Below are 26,343 nucleotides of genomic sequence, written 5' to 3'. Positions count from 1 at the left end.
AATAAATGTTTTCTCTTCATGTGTTTATTTATTTATTTTGCTTGCACATGGCGGGGGAGGGGGGCATGCAATAGAAAGCATGTGGAGGTCAGAATGCAACTCGTGAGAGTCAGTCCTCACCTTCCACTGTGCAGGCCCCTGGAGCCAAACTCAGGCTCGCAAGCTTGGTGGCAAGCACCTTCACCCACTGAGCCCTCTTACCAGCCCATCCCAATCCGTTTCCAATCTTCCTCTTCTGGTTTGAGGAACTCAGTTCTCTGAAGCTCAGGAAGGACCCATCAGACTTTTCCCAGCACACCGGGCATTGACTTCAAACGGCTCTGTGTCTGCTCCTTCTGACTGGCTTCTGTATTTTACTCAATCCTAAGGCAGTTTCATTTTCTAGAATTCTCAGTCCCTGTTAGTGATTAACGCCCCTAAGTAATACTGTAACAACAAACAGTTCTCAGGACCAAGTTTCTGACCTTCCCAATCCTTTTCTTTTCTCTCTCTCTCTCTCTTTTTTTTTAAACTTGCCATCTGAACTGTATAAAGAAATAAAGAATAAAAAATGTCCACTGCCTTCTGTGTCTCATGCAACTTCCTGTTGCGTCAAATCTCAACATCTTCATCAGCCTGACTTAGTTCTTAGTGCCTGGACCCTTTTAATGAGACCCGTTTGCAGCCGAAACCTGCTTGTGTGACATGCACAGCTACGTGGTTTCAGTTTTACTCTGCAGTTAAGCGACCACAGCACCAACTTTCTGTCATGGAAGACTCTCCTCCTGGGCTTTTCCTTGGTCACCCCGACTGTCTCTAATCAGTCCCTCAGTTGAATCTCCCTTGGCCCAGCCTCCTGCAGGTTCTCCCCCTGAATCCTCGGTGATCACGTGACTCCCCTTCTCCACTGTGAGGTCAGAGCCTTCCTCAGTGTGCCGGCCACACACATCAGGCAGAGCCTTGCAGATCCATTTCATGACAGCAGGTACAGATCAGACCAGGTGTCCCTCATCTCCCATTCTGTTACCGCATACCCCACGCCCTGGCTCCTATTAAACTAATTAACCAATTAATTTTTTTTTGGTGTATGTTTATGGTATCTATGAGGATATACATCTGTGTATATATTCCTGGTATGTGTGAGTATACATGTGTAGGAGTGCAGGATGTGTGTATGGTATGTGTGTGTGTGTGTGTGTGTGTGTGTGTGTGTGCGTGTGCATGTATTTTCCCAGTATGTGTGAGGGTGTGTTCGTGTGTGCCTGGTCACACGATAGAACAACTGTACAACTTATGGTATCACTTTTTAGATGCTATCAACTTATTTTTAAAATAATTAAAACCTTGTTATAAAGAACGTTCAAACAGAAAGCATTACTCAATGAGATTAGCCAGACCGAAAGTTTGTGTGTCTCAGTGAACTTCTGTAGATCTCTTCTCTGTGGGCCTGGGCCATGTCAAGTAGACTAGTCTGCCTGGTGGCATCTCCACATCCCCGCTAGGAAGTTATCCTTGGAGGTCACTAATGGTCGTGAGCCACATGTGGGCACCGGGAATCCAACCCAGGTTCTCGGCAGAAGCAACAAGTGCTCTTGACCATTGAGCCATCACTCCAGCACCCGGGCTACGTCTTTAACTCCTGTGAGCCGATTTCACTCTCCATCTTCCTCTTACTCACTGCCTCTCTTGCAAGCTCATTCACTGGCCACTCGCCAGTCTATGGAGTACGCCTTCTCACTTCAGTATTAGATTGAAACTGCCGTCGATGTCTGGACTCTGCCCATCTCCAGAGCAAGTGTCCTCTGCATGCAACCTTGTGTGCGTGTTGTGTTCCTTGCTGTCCTCAATCCACTGATTTTTAAAGGCAAAGGAACAGGCTTGTGAACCTAGAAAGCTTGCCTTCCTGCTATCAAGCATTACTGCCAGAGCTTTGCCAATCTGGCAGGGGTGCCTGTAACAGGACTTTGTCATGTCTCCAAAGGGTGTGAACAAAAGCACAAGGGAGCAGGCAATTCAAGCTAGAGCCAGGAGCAGCTGCCACTTGCAAGACTAGCCCCCTGTGACTTATTGTGCTAGGGTGCTATGGTCTGGAAGACTTCACGACCCCCCCCCCAAACAGTGCCACCATCTGGAGATTCGGGGTTCAAGCACTAGCCTGTGGGGACCATCCCACATTCAGACCAAACAGCAGGCGTGCACGGCCTGAGCCTTCTCTCACTCTAGGGAGTCAGAGGAAATGAGAGAAGAGTTAATAACCTTAGTCTTTAAGAGTCTGATACTTTTCACAAATAGTCGAGAGGCAAGACTCTTAATTTGACATGCCAATAGTTAGCTTTTAAAACTGCCGAAAACATTTATCTTTCAAGATTTTAATGATAGAGAGAGAGTGCTTGTGGCCACCATATAACCACTTACAGTGCTAGGCGTTGTCACAAACTTAGAGTGTCATCTCTCACTCACGAATTAATGAGATCGATGCCTGGAGAGTCTCCAGGGCATAGAAGGACACCCAGTTTCTTTTTGTAATGATTAATGTCATTATTTGACAATTTCACGATGTCTGTTATAATGTGCTCTACTTCCTCTTCCTGCCCTCCTGTCTTTCTCATCGCTTGTCCCCGGCCACCATCCCAGCAGTACTGCGTGACTTGGTTTTGTGGCCCATTTAGATCAGCAGCGCCACCCATGTGACAGTACCCAGTCTCTTAACAGTTCAACGACATCTTCTTGAATCACAGCTATAGCTTTAGCTCCCATGAGCCAAGTCCATTAGTTTTATCTCTGCCAATGTTTAATAGCAACTTCCCCTTTCACCTTCTCTTTTTCTCCTGGTGTACATATGTGTGTGTTGCACGTGTGTGTGTGTGTGTGTGTGTGTGTGTGTGACAGAGAGAGAGAGAGAGAGAGATGTGGAGACCAGAGGTCAATCAATGTTGAATGCTTCTTTCTATTGTTCTCTCTCTATTTATTATTACTTTTATTATTAATTATAGACAGAATCTCTCTCTGGACTTGGAGTTCATCAATTAGGTTAGAATTGCTGGCCGGCAAGCCCCGGGGAGCCCCATGTCTCTGCCCTCCCAGTGCTGGGATTGTAAGGAAGCATTGCCTCGTTCAGCCTTTTCATTTGGCTGCTGTGAATCTGCACTCGGGCCCTGTTGCTTACACACAGACACTTTACAGACAGGGTCCTCTTCTCGGCCCCTGCAACTCCTTGTATATAAAAAACAACTGGCACATGTATCCAGTATCTGTGGGAATCATGTTCTGCCGATGCCGATCAAAGTAGCCCTGTTCCCTGAATATTTCTTCAGGTGTTCATCTTTTACAAATTCTGGGAAGGGAGAAACAATACTCAGCCTCTGATACAAGGCTAGTTGATGGTGGTCAGTGCTGAAGCAGGCTGCAGAAGGGGCTTTGAGGGCAACCCTGGGAAGGTTGGTGTCGTTGATGGCATGGCTTCTAGTAAATCTTCACTATGATGTCACTACTTGCTATTGTGCTCTCTGAATGGCAGGGTCCTAAAGTCAGAAGAAGATGGAGAGATTAGAGGGCCCAGGGGACACACGCTGGTTCCAGGTAGAGCTGGACTGCATTCCCAGAGGTCAGTGTGTTCTCTGATGGAGTAGCCAGGAACACAGCAAGGCCACGTTAGTGAACCTCACACGGACTGTAGGCGTTAGTGAACCTCACACGGACTGTAGGTTATTCTCATAGCTGGGACATACTCCTGAGACAGAAACAGCTTATGGGAGGAAGGCTTATTTTGGCTCGCCATTTGGATATCCCATCGGCTATGACGATGAAGGCTGGGCAGCGAGAGCATGAGGCAGCTGATCTCACAGCACCCACAGTCAGGGAGCAGACAGAGATGTCCGCTGGTGCTCACTTGCCTTCTCCTCATTCGGTTCAAGGACCCAGCCTGTGAGATGGGACCTTTCACACTCAGGAAGGGTCTTCCCTCTCTGGATTCACCCTCATAGACACACCCAGAGTTGTGTCCCAAGTTGACTGTGAAGATGAGTTATCTCAGTGTCCATGTCCCTCTTTGTCCCATATACCCTAGGAACACATCAAACGTCTTTCACTGTTTGAGTAGGTAGGAATGAATGTTTAAAATGAATATTAAAATGAAATGATGGATATTGAAAACAAAACCTCTGTGAGGAGTGGAAACACAGTAGTGGAAAGCCTGCCTAGTAACTGGGAGGCCTGAGCTTCAATCTCTTTATTCTCAGTGAAATGGGCAAAGAACAGCAGCCACGCTTGGGAACTGTAGTCTGATAGGTTTGAAGGCAACCTACTGACCCGTACCTGGCTGTGAATAGTCTATACTCCATCTTTTGCATAAGTACAACACTTGGGTAATTGAAAAATATGTTAGTGTGCATGCCATTTTAAGTCACAAAGCCGCCCTCTGAGAGGGTGTAATTTTCCATCCCATTTTGCAGATGTGGAAATGGAAGTTCAGGAAGATGACCCCGTCTACCTGAGCTGCAATAGGACCATCCATCCCTTGAAGCGCTGTAACGTATTGCCAATCTGTCTTTTCTTCTCTCCTTTGTAGTTATTGTATTCTTTCGCCGCTTACTCTACACGTGAGTCTAAGATAAAAATCTACAGCCCTAGGACTGGAGAGCTGGCTCAGCGCATCCTGCTCTTGCAGAGGGCCCCGAGTTCAGTTCCCATCACTCACATTAGGGCAGCTCGCAGTTGTGTCTGCATCCAGCTCAAGAGGATCCAACACCCTCTTCTGGCCTCCTTGGGCACTGTACCGATGGGCACAAACCCGTTCACAGGCACATATACATGTGCACGTAATTTAAAGATGTCTATACTCCTATCAAATTTTTACACGCTAGTAACTAAACTGTGGATGAGGTTGGGGCAGGGTGTTAGAATGCTGGAGAATTTCTTCCTTCAGGTCACACTTTGAGAGTTTTTGCCCCTTCACCCCATCGTAGTGGAGTTCGGACTGTGCAACCTGTCTTTTTTTTTTTTTTTTCCTCTTTCACTTCTGGGGACAGCTGCCTTTCTTCTGGGTACCATGTGATCTTGTTAATCCCACGGGTCGAGAATAAGGAGACTACCACCACATTTTAAAGCCAAATTTGAAGCAAGCTTTAATTGAATACTGGCCAAGTGGATGGGCTCTGGCCAGGTCCATACCGTGTTTCCCAGGAAATCCGCCCCAAGTCATAGTTCCCAGGGGCTTAAATATTTCCCACCAGGTCCAATCAGGGGCAAGCCTACATCTTGATGTATGATCTGCCTATGTACCTCCTGCCCACATGCCATCAAGGACACCTGATGCAGATGGATCATACAAACTTGTTTAGGGAGTGAAAACATACAGCTTGTTATCTCCCATAAACAACAGCCTCCAGCATTTCAGGAAGTGTCTGTCCTTGGGCAAGGAGCTTACAGATCAGAGGCATTTTTGTTTCATAGATCTCTTAGGGATAGTAATTAAAAGTTAAAATGTGACTTAGGCTCATCGCCATTCTCAGGAAGCACATGTTGCCATTTACAAAAGCTATGCTGGGCACAATCCTAGACCTTGGGACAGGGAGGAAAGGAAGGCCAAGAGTTCAAGTTGGCTAACCTGAGTTACAGGTGCCCAGCATGTCGGGGAACGCAAGCATCTCTGTATAAGAAGGGCAGATCTTCATCCTGAGGACATAGATGGTGGTTACTAACTCTGCATGCCCTTCCCATAGCTACTTAATCATGACTCTCCGGAACAAAGATGTGAAGACAAATAAAGGTGTTTCAGAGGCAGGACAGGAGTAGGAGAGGCATCTGGTGTGTCATCAGATTGCTTGGATAGAAAACAAGATGGAGTTTGAGGGCTAGCACAGCCTCCGTACAGCTTTGGCATCTCCGAAGGACTTGGAAGAAAGAATGACCTGAGGGGCTAGGGAGACAGCTCAGAGGTTAAGAGCACTTGCTGCTCTCAAGGATCTGAGTTCAGTTCCCAGCACCAAGTCCAGTGGCTCACACCCACCAGTAACTCTAGCTCTAGGGGATCATGGCCTTTACTGGCCTCCCTGGTTGCACGCACGCACGCGCACATACACACACACCCCTATAATAAATAAGTGAGTAAATGAATGAATGAATGAATAAATAAATAAAAATCCCTTTTAAAAAAGAATGGCTTTGGCTAACAGACAGTGCATGGCCTGCCAGTTTACCAACCTAATTGGTACTCCCAATTTTCCACAGATTGCTTTGCAGAAGTGTTATTATATATATATATATATATATATATATATATATATATATATATATATGGAGAAGTTGAGTCATGTGTGATATTTTATTTAATTTTTGTCAAAACATGAATTAAATGAGCTCTGGTGACAGTGGCTTCTCTCCTATGCCCCAGCCCTCAGCAGGCTGAGTTTCCTGTGGTTTGAGTAAACTGGATGGGCCTCATGACCCTCCTTCCTGTACGGATTTTCCGTTAAGGTCGGGCTTCGTTAAGTAATGGCTGGATTAATGGATTTATGTTAGAACTGGCTAAGTTTTCCTCAAATTCTTAGGGATTTCACTGTTATGTTTTATGTACTTTCTTCTTTAAAACGATCGCATATTTGTAAGTCTTCCGGAATAATCCTTTCTGTATAGTCCTTAAAAATTGTCGTTTTTACGTACTGAGTCTTGTATTAATGAAGAAGTCACTGTAACAACAACACTGAATTTGAACATTTCAGGAATGGCCCTTCTTCAGACAGGGATAGAGGTGGTGGTTAAGGGGATTAAAAATAGCACAAAGGCCAGGGAAGCGAACTAAACTGCAGGGACTAGCGAGTTCAAAGCTCTCATGCTTGTGTCATATTTGTGTAGCTTTTTCTGAATGACAAGGTCACACACAGCAGTCACCTCTGAGGAACTATTTTCTGTTGAACGTTAGGAGGGTGGTAGAGTCCATGACCGCCGTGGCGGGGAGCATGGCGACAGACAGGCAGGTGTGATTCTGTAGCAGTAGCTGAGAGTTCACAACTCCAGTCAATCACCAGGCTTAGAGATGGGGCAAGATCTGACCCACCCCCCGACACACCTCCTCCAACGAGGCCACACCTCCTAATCTTTCCCAAACAGCTCTACCAGCCATCTCTATCTATCACCTATCTCTGTCTACCTATCCTCTCTGGCTCTCTCTCAAAGGAGATGGGGTAGGAACTGGAGAGTGAAAGGTGGATTTGATTAAAACAAGACACAGTCATGGAAAAGGGAAAAAACAATCAAATACGCAAACAACAACAACAACAAAACAGCTAAAAAGAGAAGCTCAGCTTTATCAGGAAATTCTCCAGTCCGTTCTTTCATGAGTCTGCTTGTGTCCTCTGTGTTTGTGCCGACTGCCTAAGGAGTTCCACCCCTTCAAAAGATCACAACCAGCAGAATTCACTCTGAAGAATTTGCCCAGAGTTCCCTTCGGAGGAGAACGAAAGGCCCTGCAGGCATGTGTTTATATTACCTGCCTCCTCCCCAAACAGGATTTGAGTTGAGTCATGTAGGAAGAGCTTTGGGTTGGGCCTGACCACACCTGCGCACAGCTCTGGAGGTGCTGTGCCTGGCCCTGTGCTGTCCCCCACACTCAGGGACGTGCCTGTGGGCAGCTGCTCACTGTCCGGCTCTGATGCACCTTGTCTGTTAAGTTCGCCACTCGGTAGACACCGCAGCCCCTTCCTTTCCATCTGTATTTTAAATGTCATTGTTTTTAGATTCATCTGCTGTAATTTATGTGTATGAGTGTTGTCTCTACATGCATGTAAGTGTACCATGTGCATGGCTGGTGCTCAAGGAGGTCGGAAGCTGGTGTTGGGTTCTCTGGATATGGGGTTGCAGATGGCCGTTGCTCAGACTAGAACTCGGGTTCTCTGAAAGACACTGAGCCATCTCTCTAGACCACCTTCTTAATGTGTGTGTGTACATTTGGATATGCATGCATGTGACGGTGTGTGTGCCTGCACATTTGTGTTCATTCCACTGCAGGCCAGAGAACAGCTTCCAGTGTCTTCATTAGAATTGGAGGCTCTTTCATTGGCCCAGAGCTCTGCAAGTATGGTAGACTGGCTAAGGAGTAAACACAGGGACTCTTCTGTGTTCAGCTCTCCAGCCCTGGGAGTACAAGTCCACCACACCATTTTGCCTAGCATCTTTACATAGGTTCTGAGGGTCAAACTCAGGCCATTGTGCTTACAGAGCAAGAATGTGATCAACCATGCAGTCCCCCACCCCAGCCCCGAGACTGTGTCCTTTGCTGAACTGTATTTCATTTCCAACCCTGCTGTACCTCCAAATCATCTGGGAAGTTTTAAAATAATCCCTCTGCCTGAGTCAACCCTGAGTTCTGGCTCACTGGCCTGAGCAAGGCCTTGGCTTCATCTCAATTAAAAAAAAAAAAAAAAAAAAAAAAAAAAAAATCCCTAGATGCTTCTGATGTGGAAGCCAGGATTAAAAACACTGATTCAGCCAAACCCAGTGAGAGTACAAATAAGTATGTGTCCAGGAATGGCAAGGTATTTAGGCAATACCCCACCGTAGAGAAATACCATTTCCTGGGTTCAACAACTCCCTTTCATTGACATTCTAACAAAGAAGAGCGAGACTTCAGAACAGAGCTGTGGAAGAATAAAGATTCTTTTATTTTGAAGACGTCCACAGAATGGTGGCCTCCTCGGAGATGGGGTGTAGCTCAGTTGTCTAACCTGAAGCCCAAATTCTGTCCCTAGTAAGGCATGAACTGGATGGGAAAGCCAATGCTTGGGACCTCTGCTTGTTGGAGGGTGCGGACTCCAGGATCAGAAGGTGATCTTTCTTTAGCTATGCAATGCACCGGAGGCCATGATTTCCTGATCTTGATGCCTACCTGGGCGATCTGGGGGAGGCAGAGTGGGGGTGGAGTCTCACTGAACCTGGAGCCTGCTGGTTCTGTTAGGTGAGGCTAGCTGTCTGCTAGCCCCTGAGAGCCTCCCATTGCTAGGATTACAGACATGTACTTACTGCTGCTCTTTTTTAAGTGGGTGGGTGCAGGGGACAGAAGGCATGGCCATCATGATTTCAGGATACTTGTTTACTGACTGAGCCATCTCTCCCCTCCAGCCCCTTAAACATTGTTTGAAAATGATAACATATAGCCATTGGCTGTTGGAATCTTTTCACACCTCACTGTCCTTGGATCCTAAGGGGGCAGGAGAAGTTCAGCTTAAATTCTTTGTTCCCCTCTCTTCCTGTGTTCTGGGATAATAGACAGCTCCTGTCTGGTCATCTGAGGCTGACAGTAACATGGTTCAACAAGACACTCTGACTATCCTGCTTTGTTGGAGAAATGAATGTCCTATTAGGCTACTTTTATCATGTAGGATTTTAGCTGTCATCTGTGAAGGGCTCTAAAAACAGTATTGTCACACAGGGGAGATGGTTTAGTGACTCAGTGAGTAAGCGTTCTTGCTTATAGGCTTGAAGACTTGAGTTCAAATCTCTATCATACTGTGAAAAGGCTGGTGGCAGCCTGTATTTGTAACCCTAGGGATGTGAAAGCAGAGAATGGAGATCACTGGGGCTTGCTAGTAGGCAGCACACACACACACACACACACACACACACACACACACACACCATACTACACATACTTACATACTCACATACCCACACCACACACACACACCACATACCCACACCACACACACAAATACACATATATATCACACACTCACACATGCATAAACACATATGCACACACTGATACACATACATAACACACACACATACCACCACCACACACATATTCACATACACACACAAGACAAACACATACACCATAATACAAAACAGCCTACACATACCAACCTAAACCACACATACATGCACACACACACACATATGAACATACACACAGGCTCACACACATATACATATGTGCCACAACAACACACACATACACCACACAAACGCACGTGCGTGCACACACACACTCACACTCGCACACACACACCTTTGTAGACAGGCTAAGAAGAGTATTGGTGGGCTGGAGAGATTACTCAGGGCTCACACGCCTGTAGAAACCTGAGGGCCTGATTCAGATTCCCTAGCACCTGTGTAAAAGCCATTAATAGCAGCATGTGCTGCAATTCCAGCAGTCTGGTTTCCCTCAAGGTGGAAGGCAAAGGCCGACATCCAAAGTTGTTCCCTGACCTCCATATGCTTATTTCTGCGCGCGCGCGCACACACACACACACACGCACGCACACACACACATACGCACGCACGCACACACACACGCGCGCACACACACACACACGCACGCACACACACATACACACGCACGCACACACACACAGAGGGAGTAGAGTGTGCGCGCATCGGCCTCAGCCTCTGTGTAAGGGTAGGGGGGATTATGGGATCACAAACAACTCAGAGGAACCCTGGACAGAAAAGGTTGGAAGAGTTGTGAGGTGGGAAGGAGCACAGGGAAGGCTGTGGCAGGGGGCAGATTAGAACACATGGCCCACCTGTATGAGAAAGCCATAATGAAATGCGCAGCTCTGTGTGCTAACTTTACAAACCTCTCCTGGAGACACAGGAAAGGAGGGGAGAAGCGGTGGGACTGGGGAATGCCTGCTTTTTCCATGTGTCCTGCAGAGAACTGGCTTCCTTGGGGCCTGGGCTTTCCCCTAAGAGCTGGTCACCTCTCTTTCTGTCCTGTCCTGGGAGCTCAGCAGCATCTGGCAGGCTGTGGCTGAAACCCTCCAAAAAGCCTTGCATTAAAAAAAAAAAGTCTCTGTTTTCTCTGAAATATTAACGTCCTTGCTCTAGGCTGCCGTGGACTTTGACTGGAAACTTAATCTCAGTGCCTCAGCTCAGCACTGCGGTCTCTGCCATTGAAATGGGGCTTAATGAGAATTACTTGATACCTTGGCAAGCCTCCCTATTTTAAACAGCCTTTTATCTCAGGGCCAGGGATTTGCATTTGGATGGGGGCTAGGCGCGCTGACTCCAGCGCTGACAGGTTGCAACTTGCAGACCTTGTTCAGCCCATTTCTGTCACTATTAGAGCCTTCTGGCCAGGCCACTCAGGGCCCAAGGCTTTAGTAAGGAGTGCTAGCCCCTGTCATTAATTGTCCTCTGCTTTTGCTCCACTGGGGCCAGAGCAGCAAACCACCTAATACGAGCCACCATCCCCCAGGGGCAGCACTTTCATTATAGAGGACACCCAAGGCAGGAACAGGTCCCTTCTGCCTTCCCCAGAATCCCATTCCATTCCCAGTCCTGCCCTACAGCTACGACCTCTTCCTGAGGTTTTTGGTTATTATTGGTTTGTTCAGATGCTGCTGCTGCTTTATTTGCTTGCTTGCTTGTTTTGAGGCAGGGTCTTCTTGTTCTGTAGCGCAGGCTGACCTGGAACTTTCTGTAGCCCTCCTGCCTCCTCCTTCCCAGGGCTAGGATGACAACCATGAGCCGTTTTTTTAACCCCGGAGAGTCTTCATTTTCAGATCTCCCTCAAGACTGATGCTGCTAGGTCCTTTGACTGTGTAAGTGGTTGGGTTTGTGTACACATGCAGCCTCACGTATGAGCATGTGTGTGTATATATGTGTAAGCATGCTCATGAGCATAAGGAGGTCAGAATTCAAACCCAGGAACCATTAACCCACTCCTTGCCCTGTGTTTGAAACCCGGCCACAGTGGCGGACTGGCTGCCCAGCCCCAGGGATCTGCCTGATCTCCTAGCATGGAGACCACCATCAAACACTAGACCGCCCCTTCGGCATTTTTTGTTTTTACATGGATTGTGGGGATTAAACTTTGGTCCACATTTGTGCGAAGCAAGCACTTGCCCCAGTGAGCTGTCTCCCCAGCCCCTGGGAGGTCCTTTCCTGATGAAAAATTTCTCTATTGGTGACCACATGTGACAAATGGCGAGTATGACATGGAACAGAGTATGTGATTTTATTTACCTATTTTTTAAAAGGTTTTCTTTTCCTCCCTCCCTCCCTCCCTCCCTCCCTCCCTCCCTCCCTCCCTCCCTTCCTATTTTAAATGTTGGTAGTATTGAGGACTGAACAGAGGGCCTCAAGTGTGAGAGGTAATTGCTACCACTGAGCTACTACTGCCCAGCCTGATTCTACTTATCTTAATCTTTGCTGGCTGCTGTGCAGCTTGGGATCCTGCCCTTGACCTCAGACTTCAGGAAGGGGCCTCTTGCCAGAGGCCTGGGGGTGTCTGGCTCTGGGTTCTGACCACTTCATGGTTGGCTCCTAAAGGAGACGAATTCTCCTTGACTCCCAACCCAATGTCCTCTCTGCTGCTGCTAATTTTGACTGCTTAAACCTTGAGCTATTTATCTTTTACAAATTATTTACACTCTTGTATCTGGATTTAACATACTACCCCCCCCAACTCCATTGTCTCATTTCCCCTTGTGAACATATCCCAATCCCTTGGGCAACAACTATAAATATGATTCCATTTTTTAAAGATCAGATGAATTTGGCAGAAGAGAAGGATTTTTTCCCCTGAAACCTGAAGATGGGTTATAGGAGGAGGTTTCACTGGAATGATTAACAAGCGTGTACAGAGAGCCTGCCAGGGCAGCAGGGCCAATGTCAGAGATGCCCAGAACAGCCGGGAACTAAAGCAAATCTGTTTAAGTTAAAGAACAGACTCAAGTGGTAAGTCAGAGGCAAATTTAATGGAAAGGACCATTTAGAAGGGTTTATCACGAGCAGCCTGCGGCCATGGCTCATCCCGTAAGTGCTCAATCTTGGGAACCTGGTCTCTGCTTCCCAATTTACAAAACTGGGTATGGCAATGGCATGTGAGCCTGTAATCCCAGCCCTGGGGAGGCAGATGCAGAAGAATTCTTGCGGCTTGGGACCAGAGAGTCTAGCCAAATCAGTGAGCTTCAGGATGTGAGAGAGTCTAACGCAAGAGTTAGGTGGAGGGTGATAGAGGGAGGCCCCAGACGCTGACATCCAGCCTGCGTGTGCACACGTGAAAACATATGTGCACACAGACAGTGCGCACACAAGAATTTAAAGTTAAAGAAGTAAAGGGCAGTCTATTTGCTAAGGCTATATTTGAGCAGAGGTTGGAATCCAGGCTCCAAGAGGTAAGGTCTTGGAAATGAGAACATTGCAGTGGAAGGAAGACAGAGGAGCGTCCCAGAGCCGAGGGTTGTCAGCTCTTGCCTTCAGCCCACTCTCCACGGAGTCCTGTAGTCACGTCTTTGTGCATTTATTGGTGTGAGCTTTTCCAGTGGACTTCATGAGAACTGGGATCTAGGTGGCCTGACCGGTCTGGATAAGAACATGATTAGGTTAAGTTTGCTAGGACACCTCCCACCCAAATGCATCGCTTAGTCGCCTCCAGCCCTGAAGCCCACCCTCTCTCCAGCAGAGGTAGGATTGCATGAGCAGGTTATGTGAATGAGGGTCAAAGTTATAAGTTGATGGTGGAGCTTCCATAGCAAGACTTCTTCAGAGATCTAAAGCAGAGCTCAGGGAACGGCTCAGTGGATGGACACAGGGTTTGACACGCAATCAGGAGGTCCCGAGTTCAATCCTCAGAACTCAGGACAAAAACAAACGATGAAAAACTGGGCGTGACTGAATTAGCATTGAGGCAGAAATTGAGGTGAATTTCTGGAACCCGCTGTCCCAGCCAGCCTAGCCAAATAGGTGAGCTTTAGACCAGCAAGAAACCCTGTCTCGAATGAGCATGGGGGGGGGGTTATCATCTGAGGAACACCTACCAGGATTGTCCTTTGTCCTTCATACATATGGGTACACATGTGAACTAGTACTTATAAGCACACAAGTTCCTGCACAGACGTGTCTAGCGTCTACTCTTAGTAAACGAGCCAGGCTCAGGTCCTTTGCTACTACAGCACAGATGAGCTACAAGGCCGACTTCTGTGGGATTTTGCTGTTTTGTTTTGCTTGCGGAGGATGGGGATGGGGTAGCTGAGTGTTCCTGCTGGAGGGCAGCCAACCACAAGTTGCAGTTGTTTCCTCAGAGAGACCTTAATGCTGTGTATTGCAAATTGCATTTCTGTCAGGACAGCGAGCAATGCCCAAGCAAGGCAGCCATCAACTGCACACTTCCTCATCTCAGCACTCTGTGAGAAAACAAGCAAAATGGCCCAACTTCAGAGCAGAGTCTCAGGTTTCATTTCAAATTTCCTGCCCTTTGTTGTTTTTTCTTGAAGTCTGAACAATACTGGAGACTGGATTCTTTTTCCTTTCACTTCCTCTCCTTGGAAACCACACAGGGGAAGGTTCCAGAGGGCCCGGTGTTATCTCAGAAACCCAAGTGGATCAGATCCTGCAGTTGGTCTTCTGAGGCCAGCCTGCCTGTCAAGCAGTCTGTCTGTCAAGCAGTCTGGCCACTAGAAGTGACCATTGTTTTAATAACACTCCAGAGCCGCGCAAAGGATTGATGTTGCTTTTGTTTCCTGACCAAGGACTGCATCTCTGGCCTTTGGTTTGCACTGAGAAGAGAGAGCAGCTTGACCAAGCTGTACAGGAGAGCTGCGGTCCCCCGTTCAGTTTTGACTTTAATTCCATTGATAGCTGTTAGACAGGCTAGAGATGGAGCTCAGTGGGTAGAACGCACACTTCCCACACATAAGGCACCCAGAGTCATCTCCAGAACTATAGGAAACTGGATGTAGTAACACACACAAGCCAGTGACTGTAGACCCGGAGGTAGAAGGGTTAAAAGTTCAAGGTCACCCTTGCTGTATAGTGTGTTCAAGGCCAGCCGGGACTATATGAGACCTTGTGTCAAACTAAACAAACAAAGCAGAACAAAACAAAACAAAAATGGGCTGGGTGAGTGAAGGTGCTCCCTCCTAGCCTGTCTGTCTACCAGTACATGATAAAAGGAGAAAACCGGTTCTCACAAGTTGTATTAGCACCATGGCGGCCACACATGTGAAATAAATGTTTTTAAAAAAAATAGAATCTAGAATTTGACACTAAAAATATATTGAGCCAGGATTAGATGGCAGAGCCAGGGCTGGAATAATTGTCCTTTCCCAGGGATGGAAAGCCCCTTCCTCATGCCACTTACAGCTGGTTGTCTGAGCCAACTTGAGCGAGTTACTGTAGACCGCACCTATCCTCTGGGAATCAAGAGAGCAGACGTGAGTGTTCTGCAGTCGCTCATCAAACTTAATCAACCCGTTGATTACGACTAGATGTTTATATGCAGTCACCCCTGGGCTTCATCCATCGCTACTTATCATCATTCACGCCGAGGCCAGAAGGCACCAAGTAGACACCAGCACTACTAAAGCTGAGGGTGTTTGGAATCCTTACAGTCAATGACTTGCTCTGAGCCGGGGTTTCCTCCTTGGCCTTGGGGGGCAGGGCAAAGGAAATGCCTACAGCCTCTGGATGGAAAGTGGTCCTTTGTCACTTGGCAGAATTTCCCTTCCTCTGAACTCATGATACCCAAATGACACTGCGAGTTTAGTCTTGAGAGCCTGCAGGGATTCCAGTTCTTATCTGAGCCTTGGGTGGGGTCCTGGAAGTTGTAGAAAGGGAGTCTCATGCAGCAAATAAAGCAAACACAGCGACATACAAGGACTCCCCTGGGCCCCACAGCATCCCTTCTTTCCGTCTGTGTACATGCGTGAGTTAGTGTGTGCATACGTGTGCCCTGTGTAGAGGGCAGAGGACTGCTTTGGGAGTTAGTTCTCTCCTTATACCACATGGCTCTCAGCAGCTGAACTCTAGTTGGTAGTCCTGGTAACAAATATCTGTAGCTGTGGAACCATTTTGCCCGCCCTGCTTTGTTTTGTGATACCCAGGCTTACTGCTTCAGCGGGCTGGCTGGCCGCCAGCCCTGGGGACCTGCCCACTGCACTCCCCAGCATTGGGATCACAAGCGTGCATCACCACACTTGCAGTTTCTAGAAAGTGCCTTTTAGCAATCCCACTGGGGTCCTCATATTTGCATGCAACAGTTTACCCACTGAGTCGTCTTCCCAGCCCTGACCCCCCCCCCTTCCTTATACGCTAATTCCCAGCACCCTACTCTGTTTGGCTGGGGCTGAAACACATAAAAGTCCCTATCTCTTGGGAGTTGAATTGAGAATGTTTTCCAAAACAAATGGGCCTTAAAGGCTATCATAGACAATTGACCTGTTTGGTTCACGAAAAGACAGAAAGTTGACTGGCCAATTGCTCAGGCACCCAAAGCCTGGTACGGAGCCTTTTCTACTTTAGTCTACTTCTGTTTCCAGCTCTCTGAACATTCCCCGAGAGCAATTCAGAAGGCAGTGTTGTTCCTTGCCTTCATGCAAGGAAATGGCAGGAGGAGAGAGCAAGGAATTGTTTTCTATCTGTCTAGATGAGCAGATCACCTCGTACCTGGAAACCTGAAGAGTTAGTGCATATGTCGTCCGTATTCTTTGCCCATTCTCTCATTGGCTGTGCGTCTAGGTGTGTCACTTCTCTCTCGAAGAAAGCTGCCAGGCGATGGTGGCGCATGCCTTTAATCCCAGCACTGGGAGGCAGAGGCAGGCCAATCTTTGTGAGTTCGAGGCCAGGCTCCAAAGCTACACAGAGAAACCCTACCTCTGTCTTGGGAAAAGGAGGAGGGGGAGAGGTGGAGGAGAAGAAGGAGGAGGAGAAACTGAACACAATACAACGTCACGTCACCACACTGTTTCAGAACCCCAGTTTTAAGGTGCATTATTGCCTTGTCCTGTTTGCATGTCAACATTCTAATTAGCATGCTACCAGGCAGATCAGTTTCACCTGCTAAATGTCAGCAGAGGATCTCGGAATAGATCCTAGCTCTTAAGTTGTCAGTTCTACGCTGCTTAGGAACAATCTACGTAAACAGACAGACACATCTAGGGATTGTGCTCAGAGTCTCATGTGTGTAAGGTAGGTGCTCTGCTGTTGAGCTGAGTCACAGGCTGTGTGCAGTTCCTAACAGTTGTTTTGGTTCTAGAAAAGTTGTTTCAAAAATCTTTGAACATACATTAGAAGACAGAGGCTGCCCCTTGCAGAAGGGACAGCCTTATATCCTATCTAGAACTTTCCCTATACTGCCAGACTCCTAGCCTGTAGCAGCCCTAAGACAGAGTGGGACTATAGGATTAATTTCCCAAGTTATGACTTTATATTCAACCTAAAACCTTCATTAATCTTCTAACCAAGAGGCACCTCCCCTCTAACCCAGAGAACACTCCCTTCTAGCCTCAGGGACCCCCTCCCCTCTAACCCCAGAGACCCCTCCTCCAAGCCTGGATTCCCCCTCCTCTCCAGGCTCAGACCTCTTATCTACCCTGCTATTACAGCAAGGTTCTCTGGGCTGTTGCTAAGTCTCTTGTCTCAGCTCCTCCTGGGGCGGATGGCCAGCATCACAGAGGGAGAGTCATCTGAAATCCATCCTAGCACATCTCTCTTTTTAACTTTCATAATTTATGGTTCTGTTTTACTTGCTGAACGTTTGGAAGTATAGCAGCAACAGAGCATACCATGCCAGGCTTGTCTGTCCACTCAAACTCCCGGGAACGTTTGTCAGGGTCCTTAAAGTGTCACCTTCCATGAGCACACGGGGACAGATTTACCATGATCTTCATTATCTTGTCATTATTTTTTAAGTTAGTTTTCGATGTATTTATTTTTATGCGTATGAGTATTTTGCCTGAAACATGTAAGTGTATCATGTGTAGGCTTGTGCCCATGGCGGTCGGAGGGAGGCATCAGATCCTCTGGGACTGGAGTCGCAAATGGCTGTGACCCACCTTGTAGGTGCTAGGAATGGAACCTGGGTCCTCTGCAAGAACAAGTGATCTTAATCATGGAGCCATCACTCTAGCCCCTTTTCCCCGGTGACTTTCCTCATGGAGGGACTGTTGCATAGAGCATTAATTACGCAAAGAGGGGGCTGAGTCATACTTAGAACACTTTCACACCTTCTTCTTGTGTGGTCTCTGTGTCCACCCTGTAGGGTCCCTTGTCATTACTCAGGAAACAGAGGTTGCAAGAAATTGAGTGGATGCTGTCCCTGGCCCCACAGGACATCTAAGGCTGAGCCTGCAAATCACCCCTGGTCTAGTTAACTGGGTAGACTTGACACAGACTAGAGTCATCTGAGAGGAAAGCGTGGTTGAGTAACTACCTAGATCAGATTGGTCTGTGGCCACGCTTCTGGGAAATCGTCTTGCTATTCATTGATGCTGGAGGGCCAGCCCACTGTGGATGACATCATCCCTAGGCAGGTGGTCCTGGGCTGTGTACAGAAGCCAGATGAGCATCTGCCTGTGTGAAACATCAGGTAGAATCCTCCATGGTTTCTGATGCAGGTGAGTTCTCCAGTCAGAGAACTGTGTGGAGTAGCAGACAGGCCCGCCTCCTCACTGCTGCTTGGAGTCCTGGCCCTGACTTCTCTCAGTGACAACTGTGACCTGGAAAAAATAAAATAAACCCTTTCTTCCGCAAGTTGCTTTGAGGCAGTGTTTTATCACAGCAGCCTAAAGGAAACTAGAGCATCTCTGAAGTCTTTATCCTCAGAGGGCCCGGGCTCCATTACAGCACCACTCATCCCTTTTTCTAAGAAATCCGCTGTTAGTCTTGGGATTTAGTCTAGTAGATAAGAGTGCCATGGGCAAGCATGAGGTCATGAGTTCAAATCCCTGGCACCTAAGTAACAAGCTACACTCCTAAGTGTCATTTTATTTCTAAGTTCTCTCTCTCTCTCTCTCTCTCTCTCTCTCTCTCTCTCTCTCTGTGTGTGTGTGTGTGTGTGTGTGTGTGTGTGTGTGTGTGTGTGTGTACAGGCCAAAGGTTAGCACTGAATGTCATACCTTGGGAACCATCTACCTTAAGAATTGTTTTAAATGTTTAGTATTTTCCCCCATTACAGTGTCCTGATTTGGGAACAGCTCAAGAGAGGGAAAGAAGGGTAGAGGGAGGGAGGGAGAGACAGAGAGAGAGACAGAGAGGGAGACAGAGAGAGAGAGAGAGAGGAGGGAGAAGGAGATGAAGGGAGAGAGAAAGGACAGATTCTCTTCAGGTGCCAAGATAATCTAAATCCCTTTGTGTTCCAAACCAAGAGAAAGCCAGGAAACTGTATTGGGGAGGTCTTGGAGTTGCTTGGGTTGCTAAATGAGGAAGGAGGGAAATGAAACTTCAGATATTTAATGTTTGGGACTTAAAAGAAAATAATATTTTTTTCCACTCAGCTACTTTGTTTTATTCTGTGAATGGCTTCTTTAAAATGCCCTTGTCAGATATAGTGTTAAAAGTCTTTAGGGACAGCCAGGCTTTCCCCTGAAGTACCTATTGGATTAATCCTTCTAAAACGTAGATAATTATTCCTTAATCCCTACATTTACTTGCTGGAAGAGTATGGATTTGTCTTGAGGTGCTTTTCCTGAAAGGGCTGTAGTGACTATTAAACATGTGAGCTATTAAGGGAAGTCACGGAACACTCCTCCCCCAGGGCCAAATTCTCCTGGTAGAATCAGTCCCAAAGGCTTGGGTGCGCATGCAGAAGGGACTGCCTTTCTATCCCAGCCCCTTCAGATAGCCTGCATCATAGTGACTGCTAGCTGGAACCACGGGAAGGTGGTTTACACGTGGTTTACTTATCAGCCTTTAGCTTGGATGTTTTAAGGCAGGCAGAGTTTATACACATCTTTTCGCAGGCAAGTAATGAATCGTGCTGTTTAGATGGATAAGATCCGGGCTCTGCTTCTGTCATCTCACTTCCGTTGGGGGATTTTTTCCTTCTCCCTTCCAGTCTCCTTGCATTTCATAACTCTGATTTTGCTCAAGGCTAATCCCATGAATAGTGGACCACCCTAAGGTACCAGTGTAAGGGCCGGGTGAGAGACTCAGCCTGCTGGGGAACATTGCCCAGGGACTGAGCCAGGCAAGGATGCTTGCTCCAAAAGAACTTGCCTTGCCTCTGGGTGAAGTTGCTGGGTCTCCACATTGGCCAGACTTCCAGAAAGCTTGAGGATAGCCAGCAAGTGAGCACAGTCCAATGAAGAGCAGCCTCCTGCAGCAGACAGGCAGGAGGTGTGGGGGTGGAGAGCTCATCCCCAGGGCAGTGGAAGCTGTCCAGCCCAGGTGGGCACTCTGTATCTCTGTCTGCATCTTGCTTCTTTTGCTGAGTGCTGTAGCTCTTACGGAGACGGAGCTGTCTCCCGCTTTTGGTCCATTCTGCGGTATTGTTTGTGTGGGCCCTGTACACGCTGCTGCCACAGTAAAAAAAACTGTTAGAGAATGGAACGTGTGCCTAGAAGTGAGCGCTGGCTGAGAAGCTATAGGCATTTACCCTTTTCATAGCCGCTGCCAGCTATCCAGAAGGGGCACAGGCCTGCGCCCGCTCAGCGTGTTTCTGCCCCACACCTCGGCCAGCTCACTGTGGGATTCTTCTTTCTTCCCCTCTCTCTTCCCCTCTTCCTTCCTTCCTTTCTTCCTTCCTTCCTTCCGCATCCTTCTTTTCTCTCCCTCCCTTCAATGCCCTCTCTGAATTTCCTCTCCCCTCCCCATTTCCCATTTCCTCTCCCCCCCCCCCCGCCCCGCTTTTAAAAAACGTTTTTGAAATAGGGTCCCGCTCTATAGCTCAGGCTAGCCTGGAACTTACTAACTCGGGCTGTCTTCAGATTTGCAGCAGTCCTCCTGCCTCAGCCTCTCAGGTTGGGGTCACAAGCGTGAGCCCCACCATGCCAGATCTTTGCCAGTATAAGGAGCTGTAGCCTGAGTTTCGCTCATTTGTTATATAGTCCAGAGGCTTTAAATCCTTACTCTCTGATGACAAGAACAGAAACTGCCGTTAAAACCTTTTCACAGCACTCATTTTTGATGACCCTCGATTCGTGCACTGTTGCGTGAGACGGTTTTACTTACAAAGCAGGGAACATAAGGCACTAGCATTTCAAATAGATTTCAGAGCATTAACTCTGTCATGTAGTGACATATTGTTTATGATTTATTAAAGTTTGCCTGCGGATTTAGAAAACAAAGTCAGCCACAGGCCATAGAAGCCAGGTACACACTTTTGTTCCCAGCAGCCAGAAGCTAGGAGGTGGCGGTGCACACCTTTAATCCTAGGACTCAGGATGAAGAGGAAGATGGATCTCTGTGAGTCCAAGGCCACCCAGGGATACAGGTGAATTAGTCTAAAAGAGTAACCGAGCTCACACCTTTAATCCCAGCACTAGAGAGGTATACAAGACAGGAGCAAGGAGTCAGTATCAGGCATTCAGTCTCCAGCCACACAGGAGAGCTCGTGGATCAGCCCTTTCAGCCTGAAGTAAAAAAAGAAGCTAGTGGCCGGCTGCTTTGCTTTTCTGATCTTCAGCTTGAAGTTTGAACCCCAATATCAGTCTCTGGGTCTCTTATTTTTTTTGTGTGTGTGTTACATTGTCTTTGTCTGTTTGCTTGTTTTGTTTGTTTGTTTGAGTTAGGGTTTCTCTGTGTAGCTTCATAGACTAGGCTGGCCTTGAACTCACAGAGATAGGCCTGCCTCTGCCTCCCGAGTGCTGGGATTAAAGGCGTGAGCCACCACTGCCTGGCTACGTTGTCATTCTTGAAAAGTTTTAATAAAGTATTATGTTAGTGTGTACATACGTGTTCATGTGTGGATGTTGGGAGCAGAGGATAACCCCAAGCCTGAAAGAATGCCATCCCATTTTTTACAAACAGGGTCTCTCGTGGCCCTCAGCTCACCCAGTCGGCAGCAAGCCCAGGCACCTTCCTGTCTTTGCCTCCCAGCACTGGGATCAAAAGAGAGTGCCATTGTATTCTGCCTTTTTGCATGGGATGTAGGGCTGAACTCAGGTGTGCATGCTTTGCAAAGCAAATACTTTACTGAGCTGTTACTTTCTCCGCGGCCCCCTTAATAAAGTACCATGACCACAAAACAGTTTTGCAAGAAAGCGATGGATGCTATCTGCCACTGTTGTCCTCCTGCAGCCTCCATGGTTCCCCAGTGAGCTAAATTATAGCTGCCTAGTACCAGTGTCTAGGTACCATAGGGCATTGATACCTGAAGATACGTGCCCTACTCTCCCAGGTCAAAAATACTTTAATTACACAGGGTGGTGGAGTCAAACACATTTTTAAAAAACTAAAACTCAAATGAGGAAGCCACTTTGCATTTGTTGGACGGACTGTAGTAACTGGCCACCATATTGGGTAGGAGTGGGAACTTTTGGTCCCCACTGACTTGCTTCTTTGTTCTGGGTGGGAGGTCATGTGATAGGCCAGTAGACTGGTCCCACCTGGTCTCCTGACCCGTGGGTGTTAGCTGCTGGCATTGCAAACCACATCGCTGTCTGCCAGATGGTGGCCTGGGTGTCTGACTCTGAAATACCAGCTGCAATTAAAACCCATTCAGAGAGTATGTCTTTCGGTGTGGGCCCAGATGGAGAGCGGGCCTCTGGGCCTGTGATAACTTACAGAGGCTGAGCTCAAGGGGAAAGCAGATGGAAAGAGCTGTAAGAGGAAACACTCCTGTGAAACGCACAGAATCCGTCTCCATGTTGTGTCTGATGATCCTCCACCCCAGAGGAGGACAGCAGCACGCTTGATAGGCAGTGAGTGTGTTGTGTGTTTGTGGCTAGTTGCTTCCAGTGTGTGTGTGTGTGTGTGTGTGTGTGTGTGTGTGTGTGTGTAAACCAGAGCACAACCTCCGGTGTCATTGCTCAAGTGACAGACATCCACCTTTAAAAAAAAACTACTGTTTGCCATAGGGTCCCTCAGCCCTCACTAGTTTGGAGCTTGCCAAATAAGCCAGACTGACTGGCTAGCAGGTTCCATGAGTATGTGAGCCTTTACCTTCCCAGTGTACTGCTGGCTCGGTCTTTCTTCCTTCTTCCTTCCTTTCTCCCTCCCTCCCTCCCTCTCTCCCTCCCTCCCTCCCTCCCTCCCTTCTTTCCTAGTTTTTTGTTGTTTTGTTTTGTTTAAATCCTGGGGTCTGGGGATTACATCTAAGTGTTCTTTCTTGCTAGCCAAGCCCTTTTATTACTGTTCCTAGTTCCCATTCAGCTTTTAAAGGAAACCTTAGACTTGGCACTGTCATGGAAGTATTTTGCAGATGCGATTGGCAGCTGTAGCCAGTTGGTTTTTACTAAAGGAAGTTGCCATCGATCACGCATGCAGGTCGGTTATACACCAGAAGAGAGAGCACTGGCGTTTCCCTGGGCAGCACGAGCTCTGTCTGGTTCCCATTCTTCCAGTCTACCCTGCAGACGTCTGGTGCACCAGCCCCTACAGCCCTGTGAGCCGGTGGCTTGCTGGGAGTTATTCTTTGAGATGCTTTCCCTTTCTCTAATTGTGTCAATGGCAATGGCATTATGAAATATACAGCACTGTGCCAGACATCACAGGTGTCTGTGGAGTGAGTTCTCCCCAAACCTGGCCCATAGTAGAGGAGTGTGTGAATTCAGGGTTATAGAAATGGGTGCGGCTGGTGAAATGGATCATTGGATACAAGTCCTCGTATATGCCTGAGGATTCTAGCTGGATCCCTGAGACCCATGAAGAGCTGGGAGAGAGAACCAACTCCGCAAAGTTATCCTATGTCCATGCTCGGGCATGCTGTGTCCCCACCTCACACATGCAATAATAAGAAACGAGGAGAGCCAAGTTCAGTTATACACGTCTGGCAACATGTTGGCACCCTTGGTGAAATCCTGATTTCCCCTAACCTTCCAGGCCACTGGTAGACACCATCTCAATGACATGGACCCAGAAGTCTTAATCCCAACTGAAAAATAGGACTCCTTCTTAGGCTGCTCACCGTAGAGCCTTAGACAACAGTACTATTCTAGAGGCCAGTGCCTCCATTCAGGGTCAGAACTTGGTGCCTCTGGCTGCTGGCGGCAGGTTTGGGGAAAATGTGAGAGAATGATGGTGATGGCTTTGCTATCACTCAAAGAGAAGTGAAATGTGGCGAGCCTCATGAGACTGTCACATGCTGTACCAGCTGTCCCCGTGCACAGGCCAGAGTGAGACTTTCTAGGTGACAGAGTGTCTTACTGGAACTTCTTTTTTGAGAACATTTTGAATAATTAATTTGCCTGCTGAGGGTAGGAAACTCCCGAAGGATGGCCAGCTGCTACTAGAGGATCTGTAGCAATTAAAATGTGTTGCCTTAATATGAGACTTTAACTAAACACACAGAGAGTGATTCAGCTATCAGATTGGAAGGCGCTTTGATTTTTGGTTAGAGGTCGTTGAAGAGTAAGTTAGGTTGTCTTGGTGGTTTATTTAGTGTGTGCACAAAGGAGGTACACTGGTACATGCAGGTATATGTGTGTGTGTGTATGTATGTGTAACCTTGGGTGTTGCTATTCAGGCCTGGTTCACTTTATTTTCAAAGTGAGTCCCTCATCCTTCTGCATCTCACCAATTAGGCTAAGTTGGTTGAGCAGTGGCCCCAGGCTTCCACCTGCCACTGCCTTCCCAGCAGCAGAATGACAGCTGTATGTCATCGAGCCCAGTTTTTGTGGTTGTGGTTATATTGTTTGTGTTTTTTACATGGGGTCTGGAGACTGAAGTCAGGATCGTCTCAGGGCAGTAGAAGTTCTTGGGGGCATTTAGAATTATATCTTTGTTCTCAGCTGTTTATCTAGATGCATTACCTTGCATTGCCATCAGTTTGGCCCCTGACTCATCACAGATTAAGCATAAGGAGTTCCTGCTTGACCCTGAACAGCATAGCTGGTGTGCTTTCTTCCTTTGGACCAGGATGGGCAGTATGGCTGCCTCCCTGAACCCATCCTCATGAGCTTACCAGGCTTTGGGGGATTCTTGAGGACACAGAGGGAGGCTTGGGATTATTCTCTTGTGGCTTCCAGGCTTCCAGGGCATCTGTGAAGCTCTTGGAGCCCTGCTCCTTATCGCACAGTGACTTCATGGACTTGAGGCCAACACAGATGGTGAACAGTGTTGTAGTCTGAACATATCTGTCTCACCATACAGAGGGGGCTGTCACATAGAGCGAGGAGGGTGTCGGCCTAAAGACAAGGTTGATGGTTTATAGGCTTCTGGTGTGTGGGGAGGGTGATGGAATTGTTAAAGGGGCCGCGTCCTCTATCAGCTATAGTAGGGTGACTGGGTGGAGATGTATTGTAGAAGATATGCCTCACGTAAAGCTCACAAAAAGGAAGTCCAGGAGCTAGTACAAGAGAAGGAAGAGGAAAGAAAATATCCTGGGCAAACCTTAACAATGGTAGCTTTTGCTTTGCTGCAATGATAATGCACACAGCACCCTGAGCAGACACACATTCCCCTCACCCACTGCCCTCCTCCTCCAAATGCCCCTGCTTCCAAATGTGAGGTATGGGGTGCCCTTTGCCTCCCCCTCCTCAGAATTCAACAGAAAGACTTTGCCTTGGGCCTCTTTGGAGAGCAGCGTGCATGCTGCATCTCTGCATGTTTGGATCCTTGTCACCTCAGCCTGCTGCAGGCAGCATCAAGAGTGGCGTGCATTGCTGTCCTAGCGCCCCTCCCCTCCCCTCCTCTCCCCTCCCTCCCTTCCCCTGCCCTCCCCTCCCCTGCCCTCCCCTTCCCTGCCCTCCTCTCCCCTTCCCTCCCCTCCTCTCCACTCCCCTCCCCTCCTCTCCCCTCCCCTGCCCTCCTCTCCCTCCTCTCCCCTGCCCTCCTCTCCCCTGCCCTCCTCTCCCCTGCCCTCCCTCCCCTCCTCTCCCTCCCCTCCCCCTGCCCTCCTTTCCCCTTCCTCCCCTCCCCTCCCTCCCCTCCCCTGCCCTCCTCTCTCTTTCATTCTTTCCCCTTCCCTTCCCATTTTCCTTTCCTCTTTCCCTCTCTTCTGTCTTCCCTTTGTCTCTTCCTGTTTCTTTCCTGTTAGGTATATTTTCCAGGCACCAGACCCAGGCACTTACCCTTGTCAACACGGCTGTCTGTTTGGTGGCTGTCTTCCATCCCATCTGCTTTTCTTGCAACTTCGTCACTGCTGACTTTAGTCACGTCTCTCCCACGTCTAGGCTTTGGCTAGCCTACACCTAGGGAGGAGATGGTCGGGAGCTGACCCTGTCTTTGCAGGCTTGCTTCCCAGGGGCTCCCTTCCCACCCAGCACTTGGGGAAGCCTTCCTTTGGCATCACACACACTGTGTAATTGTTTGTAGGTTTTGTTTTTGGTTTGGTTTTGAGATAGGGTCTCGTGTAGCCCGTGATGGTCTTATCTCCCTGTGTAACCAAGGGTGATCTTGAACTTCTGACCCTCTTGCCTCTACCTCCAGGATGTTGGGATGGTGGGCATATGCCAGTTTGTTGTGTTTATGTGTTTTGGGGGAGAGAGGGAGGGGCCAGAACTTGTGCCTGCTACCAGCTGAGTCACAGACTCGGCCCCTTTG

General features: G+C 48.0%; 1 protein-coding gene across 2 annotated transcripts in view; it reads left to right on the top strand.

Annotated features, from left to right (window-relative positions):
* Positions 1 to 26,343, top strand: part of Tgfbr2 (transforming growth factor beta receptor 2) — an 87,473-nt gene that overhangs the window by 13,956 nt on the left and 47,174 nt on the right. Inside the window, exon 2 of one of the 2 annotated variants that reach the window (XM_051202046.1) lies at positions 4,431 to 4,505. The exons of the other annotated variant lie outside the window; for it this stretch is intronic. Within the exon in view, the coding sequence (XP_051058003.1) occupies positions 4,431 to 4,505 (75 nt within the window). The remainder of the gene's footprint in view (positions 1 to 4,430; positions 4,506 to 26,343) is intronic. 2 annotated transcript variants of the gene reach the window in all.

The sequence above is a fragment of the Phodopus roborovskii genome, unplaced genomic scaffold (assembly GCF_943737965.1).
Source record: "Phodopus roborovskii unplaced genomic scaffold, PHOROB, whole genome shotgun sequence".
NCBI lineage: Eukaryota > Metazoa > Chordata > Mammalia > Rodentia > Cricetidae > Phodopus > Phodopus roborovskii.
Note: the sequence above shows the minus strand (reverse complement) of the source record. Positions and strands in the feature narration are given on the sequence as shown.